Below are 13,213 nucleotides of genomic sequence, written 5' to 3'. Positions count from 1 at the left end.
AGACATTATGATTTAAAACTGTACAGCTCTGACGTTGGAAGACATCCGTTACTGTTCTCTTACTGTATATTGCCAGCCTCTCTGCTGTCGGAGCCTATCCAATGTGTCACCTCATGCAGTACTGGCTTTAGCCAGCATATAGCGCCAGAAAAAGAGTAATCCCCTAGGAAAACCAGGATACAAATTGGATTGGAAAGGGTTAAGGATCTTTTAAAAATATATAAATGTGCGACAAAAAACAACCGTAAGACGTAAGAGAGAAATGGTTAAATTAACGCCAACATATCTTCACCTATCAAACTGATAAGAAGTAGAATTCTCATACGTTTCTTGAATTGTTTTTTTTTATTATAAAAATGTACATTCTAAGCTTCGAGAAGTGGAATAATTTAAGAAAGATAGTATAATCACAAAGGAACAATGTCATCAGCCAGTGCACACTGGACAGACACAGCCAACGTGGCATTGATACCACACGGAGTAAAACAATGAATCAGCCTGTCTAGAAAGCAAGACCGCCAAAGAGGACACAATATTAACATGTGAAAACAAAGTGTATCTTTTTTCATAAATAACATTAAATATTAAAATAACCAAAAAGATACTTAGTCAGCTGCATTGGTTTTACACGTACTGCAGATCGCCTTCGTGGAATCTATGTGGAGCTTTAGGCTTCTCCGGTGAAGGACTTGCAGTAGTCAGGAAGTTGTAAGACACAAATCGTATCACATGGAGGAGGGTTCATTGAAACACTGCAGAGCTGAATGCTGCAAACTTTCCAGGCACAGAGGATATTAAATCACCATGTGTTATTTAAAGAGTAAATGTTTACCTCTAGTCTGCCCTTACATACTGAACAGGCTAATCAGTCTTATGTTCTTCAAAAGTTCAATGGCTTTTCCTATCTTAGCTCAGTTTTGCCTTTCTTCATTTTCTGAACATCTGTCTTCATTCCCTTCATCTTCAACATAAGCATCCCCGCTCTGCGGCTCATCTTCGTCATTGCCCCATTCGTCGCCAAAAGTCTGTTCTTGCAGGAAAGTAAATGTAAGCGATCGGGCAGCTGCTTGTGCTGCTAATCCCGAGGCAAAGTGTAAATCTGATGCCTGATGAATTCGAGCAAGCCTCTCTTTGATGGCGGCAGGTAAGACAGTCCTGGGTGCGGGGCAAGGAGCTTCAGCTTTCTCATTAACACCAGCTTGCCCTTCCAACAGCTGAAATCTTTCTGCCTCTGCTTGATCCTGATCATTAGCGGATAGCGGTAAGGTCTCATGAACTGTGGCTTCATCATGAAAGGGTTCCGTTCCATTTACCTCCCTGGAGACGTCTTCATCAAACCTTTGCATTCTGCTTTTGTTTTGGGAGTCTGGATCGGAGACTGAAGGACAGATAGTGGATAATGCTACCTCAGCGTGTGATAAAGGTTTAATTATGGCTTTTGGGGAAAAAAAGAAAACAAAAAGAAACAATTACGGACTTGAATATATAGTTCCCATTTACTAAACGAAAGAAAGAGGCAAACCTATAAGCCAAGCAACGATAAAAACCTATTGTAAGGAAAGAAGCTCATAACAAGTAGGTATTATGGGGTGAAGACACCCGATTATCCTGCAATTATCCTCTACTGCATACACAGCACAACATATGGTCTACTTTCCTTGAAACTTATCACCAAATGGACACTAAAGGCCCTTTTACATGCAACGATTATCGCTCAAAATTCGTCCAAACGGCTGAAAATGAGTGATAATCATTACATGTAAATGCAGGCACTGTGCACTTTTAGTTTGAAGGATGGATTGAAGTTCACTTAAAATTCATTGTTCAACCACTGAAAGACGGAGCCAATACATTTCATTTGAATGTATTTCGCTTATCCTTCAATAGACTGCGGGATGTTCTCCTACTAGCATGTTTATACTAGCTGCAAAAAGAACAATGGAATGTGTTGGCAGCTGTTTGCACAGCTGGGCGTGTGTTTAAACACAGGCTGGGCTCTGCAAACAAGTTAGAGAGGTCTTTTTACATGCAAATGAAGAGGATAATGGTCATTAATCTCCATTAACACTTTATGCGAATAGATTGCTAAATCTTTCAATCCTTTGAAACATTATCTTTGCATGTAAAAGGGCCTTAAGACTGGTTTACAAAGTTAGCTATATACACTCCAATATCACAGCCAATACTTACAATATTACAATTAAAATGAATGAAAAACACCAAAAATAGAAAAGAAGGGTTGAAGCCATTCTGATGAGAGGAAATATGCAAAAAATGTCTAGTTGGCGTGAAATGTACTAGCTCTCCTGATCAGTGCCTTCTAGTATCATCTCTTGCTAAAGGCATCTACAATCCATTTAGCATGCTGTGAAAACAAGTTCGGCCAGTTTGCATATGGCTTTTATTGCCAGTTTTGACCTGCGTATGGCCTCTACTGCATCAAAGTATTGTAAATCTAGTGCACTAACTTTCTGCAGACCAGGGGGCAGCATAAGAATAAGTTCATAGCAGAACCTCAAGATTACATAACCACTTGCCAAACTGGTGGTGTGCTATAAAACAAACCCTAACCCTGCACAACTGAAAAAGGTCACTGTTCTTGTTGTCAGATGCCATGAAGAGGATGGCATAATACAATATGGAAAGGAAATCTTGAAGAAGTTCTTTGCCCGGTAGTAGTATTAAATTCACAAACCCCAAATAGCAGTTTTTTTTAAATTGTTAGCAAATGGGAAAACAAATCAAAAAAGGTTAAAATACAGTTAAGCAGCGTTTTTCCAAAATGAGTCAAGTCCATTTATAAAGATTTTTCTAATGACACATTCCCTTGAAATGCAAGGAAGGAACAGGAATTGTAATCCTTGCAGTGCTATAGGGTAAGATAACTGGTATACCGGAAATCGACCATTACCAGCCAATACAAGCTTATTAGAAAATTGTTCAATTACCTAATATTTAGTGAAAACTAGAGGCTAGCAGAGCATTAGTTGTAGTTAGGGGAGGCTTCTAGTTAAAGGGGTTCTGATTAAAATAAAAAAAAATTCTATGCTTACTTATTCCTTCCCCGGCAGTCTTCTTACCACTTCTTCTACTCCCCAATCTTCTCCTGGCTCCTCTAGTACCCCGGGTCACCTCACCACAAGCCAGCCGATTCTTGTCTTTCTGGTGATGTAGCATCCACTCGCTATATTCTTCTTCTTGCAGGGCAGACTATGTCATTAGTGACGTAGCATCAACTACCTAGCAGGAAATGCCGAATCCCCGACAGCCTGTTTTAGAGCGCAGGCGCGGAATATCGTAGCCAGTGCGTATGCGTGGTGTCTCGCCACAAGTGTTCACACGCTAGACATGGTTCTAGCACTAGTGGCGATATTTCGCACCTGCACTCTAAGACAGGCAGCCAAGGATTCGGCATTTCTGTTAGGTAGTGAATACAACGTCACTAGTGACATAGCGTACCCCGCCCTGCAGGAAGCATAATGTAACGAATGGACGCTACATCACAGGAAGAAGAGGATTTGGCTGGCTTGCAGTGACGTGACCCGGGGAACTGGAGGAGCCAGGAGAAGATGGGTGAGGAGAAGGTGCGTTAAGAAGACTAACGGGGGAGGAATGGGCAAGTATTGATTTTTTTTTCTAGTGACAGAACCCCTTGAACCTATAAAGGAATTATTCATGCTGTTAAAAACATTGTAAATAAACAATAAACTGCACTCATTCCTGATGTAAAAAGAAAACCTGTGAAGCCACAGCAGTATAGGAGAGGGTTGGAATAACACACACCATGTTCACTAAACAGCAGCTGCTTCCATTTTTGTCTTTCGGCCTCAGATGCCTTTAAGCCTAGGACAGCCTTTAGCTCCTGCAATACTCTCTTAGATTCCTCCCGTTCGCGCTTCTGTCTCTCTCTCTCCTCTGGAGAAAATAAATATACATCATCTCTGCTAAATTCGTCATCTGGAGCTATGTCTTCAACATAGGCCTCAAATTCCTGAAAATAAAAATGGTCGTCATTCGGTGATCGCTAAGCTTTGTGCAAGTAGTGCTGATGAGAACCAGGGACTTAGCCGTGTAAAGGAGAGGGGTGGTCCGGGGGTATAAGGTGGTCAAGGATTACCTGCTCCTCTGGGACGGGATCTTTATCTTCAATTTGTAGTGCAGGAGGCACCATGGGCATTAGAGGGCAATGGGAATTTTCACATGTGATGCTAGCTGTATCTATAAGTGGAGAGAAGAGAAGTACTTACATGGGTACTGGAGCTATACAATATTCACGTTATCACTAGTGCGTCTAAAAGCCAATATAAGTTAAAAACATCATCTTCCATTACAAGTCGTAAGATTTGGAGGTCTCTGCTGGCTACACAGCATCTGATCCAGTGAAGACACAGCCTACCAACTGCAGCTGCAGTCAGTGGGAGACGACACTGGATTTCCACAGTCCCCTTCTAGCCTGTAAGTTGCTGATGATGCATATTCATGATGAACCATTATAAGCAGCTATGCATCAAACAGCAGGCAGTTTAGCCTCTTCTGTAAGTGCAATCAATCAATAAGGGTAATCTTGCTCTGCACAGAAAGCATTGTCCTTTATATTAAGGCCACTTGTCTAGGGGCTTTGCGATATAACGGGGCGGATCTCCGCCACGGGGGCCGCCAGGGAGCAGGAGCCAGCTGATGGATCTTTGCGGTAAGCCTATCTGACAGATAGGCTCACCGCGGAGAATCAAGGCTCACCGCGGAGAATCACAGCAATTCGCAGCATGTTCCAATTTGCCGGCCGCGAGCGGAGAATCACTATGATCCTCCACTCGTGGACAGGGGGGCTGCGCTTTCCATAGCAACGTAGAATTTTCACTGCGTTCCCCGCGGCGATAATCCGGCTGCGGGGAACACAGCGAAAATTCGCCCGTGGACAGGAGCCCTAACTGTATTAGTGTAAAAACTATTTGTGAATTGCATGTATAAGGGTGTGTTCACATGTAAGAGGAACTACGGAGGATTTTCTGCAGCAAAATATTCCGTGACAAAGTCTGCAGCATTTCTGCATCATGGTGCGGATTTTGACTTGAAATAGGTTGCGAATTCGCAGCTGATTTCAGCCAGTGCTGTACTCCTCTCACCTCTCAATACTGCTCTGGGCACAGCAGTGTGCACAAACTGCTTCTGAGCCCTGCCGCCGGTGTTCATGTGATGCCACTTCTAGCATGCTCTGGGTACAGCAGCGTGCACCAGCAACTGCTTCTAAGGCCCGCTGCCGGTGTTCATGTGATGCCACTTCTAGCATGTTCTGGGTACAGCAGCGTGCACCAGCAACTGCTTCTGAGGCCTGCCGCTGGTGTTCATGTGATGCCACTTCTAGCATGCTCTGGGTACAGCAGCGTGCACCAGCAACTGCTTCTGAGCCCCGCCGCCGGTGTTCATGTGATGCCACTTCTAGTATGCTCTGGGTACAGAAGGGTGCACAAACAACTGCTTTTGAGCCCCATTGCCGCTGCTCATGTGATGCTACCTCCGGCATGGTCTGGGCACAGCAGCATGTAATGGCAACTGCTTCTGAGTACCACCGTTGGTGTTCATGTGATGCCACTTCCGTGTTACATGAATGCTGGTGGCTGGGCTCAAAAGAAGTTGCTGATGCACACTACTGCACCCAGAGCAGTATTGGGAGGAGAGAGTAGCGCAGCACAGGCTGAAATCAACTGCGGCTTTCAAGTCAAAAAGCAAACCAATGTGCCATGGAAAATCTGCAGTATTTCCGCTACATGTGACATACCCTTAGGACAGTGGTGGCGAACCTATGGCACGCGTGCCAGAGGCGGCACGCAGAGCCCCCCCTGCTGGCACGCGCCGCCATCGGCCGCTCACCACCTTAGTGAATGCCTGCAGGGGCCGCGGCTCCCCTGCTGACATTCACTCAGCGCTGCCATCTGTGCTGATGCCGGTGTGCACCAGGATCCTCCTCCCCCGTCCCCCGACGTCTCCTACTTTGGTTCCGCAAGAGCAGGGGGAGAAGGCATCCAACAGAAGCACACTGCTTTCAGTGTGCACCTGAGAGCAAGCAGGAGAGGAGCGGCGCTCCTACGAGGAGGAGGGGTAAGTATGTGGGGCAGGGGGCGGGTATTCTGACTGCTGGGAGAATCGCTGGGGTGGGGGGGGAGACATTCTTACTGCTGGGAGAATCGCTGGGGAGGGGGAGACATTCTTACTGCTGGGAGAATAGCTGGGGGGGAGACATTCTTACTGCTGGGAGAATAGCTGGGGGGGGGGAGGGGGAGACATTCTTACTGCTGGGAGAATAGCTGGGGGGGGGGGGAGGGGGAGACATTCTTACTGCTGGGAGAATAGCTGGGGGGCGGGGGGGCGAGGGGGAGACATTCTTACTGCTGGGGGAGGGATGGGAGACATTCTGACTGCTGGGAGTATTGCTGGGGGGGGATGGGAGACATTCTGACTGCTGGGAGAATCGCTGGGGGGGGGATGGGAGACATTCTGACTGCTGGGAGAATCGCTGGGGGGGGATGGGAGACATTCTGACTGCTGGGAGAATCGCTGGGGGGGGGGGGGGATGGGAGACATTCTGACTGCTGGGAGAATCGCTGGGGGAGGGGTGGGAGACATTCTGACTGCTGGGAGAATCGCTGGCAGGGGAGCGGAGGAATGACTGCTGGGAGAATCGTTCGGGGGAGGCATTATGACTGCTGGGAGAATCACTGGGGGGGAGGGGGGGCATGGTGACTGCCAAGAAAATCGCTGTGGGGGAAGGGGGGCATGCAGACTGCCAGGAGAACCGCTGGGGGGGAGCCATTATGACTGCTGGGGGAACCGCTTGGGGAGAGGGGGGCATTATTATTGCTGGCGGACAGCTGGGGGTGGCATTGTGACTGCTGGTGGACCACTGGGGGGGTATTATGACTGCTGGGGGAACTGCTGGGGGGGGGGGGGGGGGAGCGGGCATTATTACTGCTGGGGGACCGCTGGGGTATGTCACTCTTATTACTAATGGGGGGGGGTGTCACTATTATTACTGCTGTGGGATGTCACTATTACCGCTGGGGTATGTTTACATGCGGCAGAAATGGGCAGGGCTGTTTCAAAATAGACAGGGTGCAGATTTTGACTGCTTTTTAGATGCAGAAACGCTGCAGAATTTTCCACAGAAATCTCCGCTGAGGACATTCTGCAGTATTTCCGCGTCCAAAAAACAGTCAGAATCTGCACCCGGTCTATTCTGAAACAGCCTTGTCCTTTTTATAACGACGGGGGTAAAATCATACATTGTGATAAGCCCCGCCCCCTGACATGTTGGCACTTTGCGATACATAAGTGGGTTTTGGGTTGTAGTTTGGGCACTCGGTCCCTAAAAGGTTCGCCATCACTGCCTTAGGATATAATATGTAGAACACCTTTGCCTTTTTATACAAGAGTATTTAAAGGGGTTGTCTCGCGAAAACAAGTGGGGTTAAGCACTTCTGTATGGCCATATTAATGTACTTTGTAATATACATCGTGCATTAAATATGAGCCATGCAGAAGCTCCGTCTAACTTCAGCGTCTAATCGCCCGATTAGACGCGCTTGCGCAGAAGAGTCTTCTGCCTTCGGCTCGGTCCGGCATGAGCGGCGTTCTGGCACCGCCCCCTTCTACGTGTCATCGCGTAGCTCCACCCTGTGACGTGTGCCTATTCCAGCCAATCAGGAGGCTGGAATCGGCACACGTGACGGGGCGGAGCTACGCGATGACACGTAGAAGGGGGCGGAGCCAGAACGCCGCTCATGCCGGACAGACCTGAAGGCAGAAGACCCTTCTGCGCAAGCGTGTCTAATCGGGCGATTAGACGCTGAAGTTAGACGGAGCCATGGAGACGGGAACGCCAGCGCAGGGAAGGTAAGTGAATAACTTCTGTATGGCTCATATTTAATGCACGATGTATATTACAAAGTGCATTAATATGGCCATACAGAAGTGTTTAACTTAACTTGTCATCGCGGGACAATCCCTTTAATGGACCGCGGATGGCCAATGATTCCCTATGGGCAAAATCCACAATTCCATTTAGCTAGTGGACATGAGGCCTAAAGTGATCTCCAGTACACACGTACACACACACGTACACACACACGTACACACACACGTACACACACACGTACACACACACACGTACACACACACACGTACACACACACACGTACACACACACACACACACACACACACACACACACACACACACACACACACACACACACACACACACACACACACACACACACACACACACACACACACACACACACACACACACACACACACACACGGTACATCAGATAAGCAGCCAATCATGAAACGTGTCATACCTTTCTTTGTTGGAGGTTTTCGAACCATTCTTTCCACCTGGCACAAGGCCTCTTCCCAGCATGTGTTACTGGCCAGCACATGTGGTTGTATCATCTTAATCTTTTCTTCCAGAATAAGGGAAGCTTCAGGTATTATGCCCTGAGATTCCTTAAGAGCAGTAAGTTTTTCTAGCTCATCCTCAAGTATAATGACCCTAGGAAAGGAAAACAGTAAAATGGAGAAATGATATCTTCCAGTTATCTGCAAGTAAGCTACAGCCAGGCTCCGGAGGGTGGATGACTGGTAACTACAGGATATCTGTGAGGTGTGTTAGATCTGGTTACATGTATTTATCAATATATTTCACTGGCAGCAAACAAAGATTCGGAAAATCTTGAGGAATTGCAGAACTCTTTACTCTACAATCTTTAAACTTTATTTGCATAGAGTTGGAACGTTAATGTAAAGGGACATCCTCAGGATAGACATTGCTGGCATACCGATAGAAAGTACCAACCATGTCCAATTGGCAGGGGTCCCACACCGCTATTAGTTTTACATAGGATATCAAGCACAATGGAAGAAACTGCTACAAAGGTGTGTTAAATCTCTGGAAAGCACCGTGGGGCAGATTTATTAATACCGTCTAATAGCTAAACAGTGCAAACATTAAGACAGATGATCTTAAAGTTCACCAAATTTATCACAGTGGCTCACGCTGGATGATAAATCTGGTGCATCTTTAGATTGTTTTGTGTAATTTCTATACACTATTAGTTGGATTAGTTTATGCACCAAAGTTTAGGCACTTTTTTTCTGCAGGAGGTCTCATTTATGCCATGCCCCCTTTTATGAAAAGCAGCAGGAAAAAAAAGTGCCTAAAAGTTTCTCAAGCACATAATAGAAAATGTGATGTAAGGAATGCAAAACTGCCTTTTTTTGTGCAATCTGAGCGAGAAAACTGTAAACAAGAATAGAGTAGAACTGGAAAAAAACAAAGTGGTGGCCGTTAAGCCAAAATCTTGATCTACAGTCTTTATGTAGTATAGAAGAAATATCCAGGGCAGCACTTCAATATCAAGATGCTCTATTCATCCGTGTGTGACGCTTCAACTCAGTATAAGCTTTACTCAAGCTTGATAGAAGCTCATACGGAGCTGAAACATCACATGTTGGAGTGCTGCCTTTTTTTAAGTTGCTGGAGATGATCCCTGCTAATTAGACAAATCTGATTAAAAGGTAACCTTAAAAAGGAGCCCATCGCCTTGGGCCCCCCATAAACTAAAGTACTAAGAAAATAACAAAGGATGTCAAGTTCAAAAGTATAATTTGTGTTCTTACACCGAATCCTGTCCGCACGGCTGTCGGCCCACAAACTGGCCATTCACGGCACAGAGAGGACTATTGAGCCTGCACACATAATGGATCGGGATAGTCCTCACTATACAGCAGTACGCACTGAACGGCCGGTGTCCTTCATACTATTCACTCATTAGTTTATGAGGGTGTTCCAAGAAGACGGTATTTAATCCCTTAAGGACTAAGCACGGTAAACATACAGCACTTAGTCATGGGCTTTAATCCGCTGATAGCAAAAATACGGCACAGGATTAAAGCCTCTACTCCTGCAATCAAGCAGGAGCAGGTTGGGTCCTCAGCTGTCAGACACAGCCAAGGACCCAGAGAAAGGAGCAGCAGTTTCCAACCACTTCTGCCTTCTCCTTTCCAGGCTACATAGTGCTCAATGAGCGCTATATACTAAAAAGTAAAAGCGGAAATGTTAGTTACGGCATGTGACACGGCGATCAAGTGACTGCCGGGTGTTCACTGTCAAAGCTGAGCTGCAGGGTCCTAGCAGACCTTGATCAGCTCTACCAGCAACTAATGTCATGTTTCCTCCTGTAACTGGGGCTCTAGTTACAGTGGAAAAGTGCGAAATAATAAAAAAGAAAAAGAAAAGACAATGTGAATGACCCTCAGAGGTCTTATATGATGTAATGGGGGACATACATGCTTAAAAAATAGTTACACAAATAAGTAAAAAAGTTCAAATTATAGAATAAAATAAAACTATATACATAAAAAGAAAAATAACCCCCCCTCCCCCCACTGACACCAAATCAAAACTTTTTTTTTTAAAGCTTTTTACTCCTAATAAAACTATAAAAAAAAGAAAAGAAAAAAAAGTCAGTGAAAAAAGATATTAAGAAATAGCCCTATATGTCACGGGGGGAAAAAAACGCAGCAAAAATAATTTTGCTAGCTCAAGAAAAAAAAAATATGGAAGTAAGACCACCATATGGGTAAAATCCCAAAAAAGTATCTGGCCCTTTAGGACTGAAACTCTCTGATCCTTAAGGGGTTAATTAACAAAAGAAAAGCTAAATATATATACACAGATGCAAATAAAACAAGTCTCCAGTATTGTGCGGTGGGTCACCTGTGCAGTCGTTTTAATGACTTCTTTCTGACACCGCAGCGATGACCAGAACAAACACGACTAATAATGTCACTGGGAGAAAACACTGAAATATCTGGTTCTCTAATAAATTCTCTATTTAAACAGTACGTTTATCAGATATTTGCGCAATTGTTTTGCAAAGGAAAGAGCCTGTCTGGATAGAAGGAGGCGCAGCGGCATATCAGAGCGAGCGTCTTATTACATGACTACAAGTGTTGGAGGCAGCCGGCAAGGTGCAATAATCCTGTTAATCACTCACTGCGATAATCCTCCAACATAAACAAAGCCGCACTTTATCTCTGCACTGCAGCATCACATATCGGGCGGGCACGGAATGGTGCCTTCAAAGAAAGTATTATCATGCTTGACAGCAAATCTGGGTTTTGATAGCTGAATAAATCGCTTCTACTGAATAAAAGTATGTTAGGTCTTATCTTAAAAGAAACTGCAGAGATGGGCTTATCTTATAGGGGATTTAGTAGTTGGGTCTAATTTTAAAGGGGTCTAGAATTATATAAACTAAGAAAAAAGCAGGGCAGGTGCAGAATCCAAATTACTAACACAAGTCTGTGCAAGCCGATTCTGGAAACCGTGGATGGACTTTTTTTTTGTTCTCTTACATGTGCTACCCACAGAGTAAGTAATAAAATAAATAAACCTTGTTATTTGTATGGCACCAACATATTCCACAGCATTTTCAAGCTGGGTACTCATTTTACAGAGTTCGGAAGGATGGAAGGCTGAGTCAACCTTGAGCCGGCTACCTGAACCTTGCGGGGATTGAACCTGCAACCTTCAGGTCATGAGCGAGAGACATTGGCGTTCGCTTGTGCAGCCTGTTTATACAGGCAGATAAATAGTTGGCTCATCCAAACGAGAAATCCTTTAGTCGTTCACATTCACTGTTTAAACTGAATGATAAGTGAATGAGCCAGTGAATTATTTTATGCCTGCATAGAATGAACGACGAACGAAAAGTGAATTAGCGTTCACCTTCACTCGATTTTTTTGACCGACAATCATTCCACCTAAAAGGGCCCTAACTGGTCTGCTCTCACCACTGCGCACCCCAATCCTGATTGGAATGAACTACTAGGAAGGAAATACTAGACAACAGTGGACAGAAAAATGCAGCCTTTCATGGTGGTATTAGAGGGTTCATGCTAGATTGAGAAGTATGAGACATCTATAGCACAGATAACACTGCTGGCCTGGTGACTCCCTAACGCTAATTCAGGGACCATAAAACCTTCACATCTTTATCAGTTACTATTTAAAGGTGTTTGTATTTCTATTGTAGTATTCTTTTTAGTGCAAATTAATCACATTTATGTCTGTGCCTTGTCACAAGTATGTGTGTATAAATATGCATACCTCTTGGGATCTATTTCATTTAAGCCTGAAGCAGAACCCTGTGTAGGTTCAAAAGCTCTCATTAACGTCATGTATTTTTTTGTTAGCTATTAAAAGGTATCATACCCACAAGATTACTTGGTTTCTCTTGCTAGGAACAGTCACATTTAAAAAACTCATAGCATGTCGTATTCCTCCCTATTTCACGGACGAGGAATAGAACATGTCAATGTGCATCATTCATGTAAATCAGACAGCACATGGCATGATGCCCACATGCTGTCCAATGCGAGCTGCGCCTGAGCCCTTTGTCGCAATCTGCCCTCGAAGCTAGCATGCTGGACACCTGAAGTCCTGCAGTGGTCAAGCTAGCAGTTACATACTTACTCATTGAGTAACGCCTTCAGGTGTAGTTGCAGACTGCGGACTGCTCCATGAAGGTGATTCAGCTCTCCGGTCTCTCTTTTCTTCCTTATTGTGCGGTCAGAGCCAGACTGATGTTGCGTTTCAAAGTAGCGGTAAAATTCATAGCTGCGCTTCAGTTCCGCCAAACAGGCAGCTTGAGTATGAGGTAGATCCTGTGCCACATCACACCAGATGTAGTGTGGAAGCATCTCTGGGCCAGTCAGCGGACCGCTGCATGCATTCTCAGGAGAAAGCAGTAGGGCTAGGCGTCGAAAGAACTCCGAACTCTGCCCTATCCAAAGTTGGAAAAGAACCTGTCAAAATAGTTACAACGCAGCATGTTAATATATCGTGGCTGATATAAGGTAGGTAAAACAAAACCTGTATACTGTAAATACAGGGGTACAAAATGTAGATTTAGATTTTTTGACAGTTCAGAATCACTCTTTGCTTTGAAGGAAGGACCCGTCATCTCTCCTGAAATGTCCGTTTTAGTAATTGCATTGTTTATGGAGCAGAAATTCTGGGGCATTTTTTCTTATAACTCTGCATATGTTTACATGGCGGAATCTGCATCAGACCTTTCCATGTGAATTTGACTTACTGTCTGACCACGGTGGGTTTTCATTGCGTTCCCCGCGGCGGTAATCCGGATGCG

The 13,213-nt window shown here is 45.0% G+C and overlaps 1 protein-coding gene across 3 annotated transcripts in view; it reads right to left on the bottom strand.

Moving 5' to 3' along the window:
* Window positions 1-322: 322 nt before the first annotated feature.
* Window positions 323-13,213, bottom strand: part of VEZT (vezatin, adherens junctions transmembrane protein) — a 52,204-nt gene continuing 39,313 nt past the window's right edge. For all 3 annotated transcript variants that reach the window (XM_066591544.1, XM_066591545.1, XM_066591546.1), the window contains exons 8-12: window positions 12,538-12,869; window positions 8,357-8,550; window positions 4,118-4,218; window positions 3,784-3,991; window positions 323-1,435 (exon numbers count right to left, since the gene is read on the bottom strand). In XM_066591544.1, coding sequence (XP_066447641.1) covers window positions 912-1,435; window positions 3,784-3,991; window positions 4,118-4,218; window positions 8,357-8,550; window positions 12,538-12,869 — 1,359 coding nt within the window. In that variant the 3' untranslated portion in view covers window positions 323-911. The remainder of the gene's footprint in view (window positions 1,436-3,783; window positions 3,992-4,117; window positions 4,219-8,356; window positions 8,551-12,537; window positions 12,870-13,213) is intronic.

Source organism: Eleutherodactylus coqui, chromosome 2 (genome assembly GCF_035609145.1).
Source record: "Eleutherodactylus coqui strain aEleCoq1 chromosome 2, aEleCoq1.hap1, whole genome shotgun sequence".
NCBI classification, from domain to species: Eukaryota; Metazoa; Chordata; class Amphibia; order Anura; family Eleutherodactylidae; genus Eleutherodactylus; species Eleutherodactylus coqui.
Note: the sequence above shows the minus strand (reverse complement) of the source record. Positions and strands in the feature narration are given on the sequence as shown.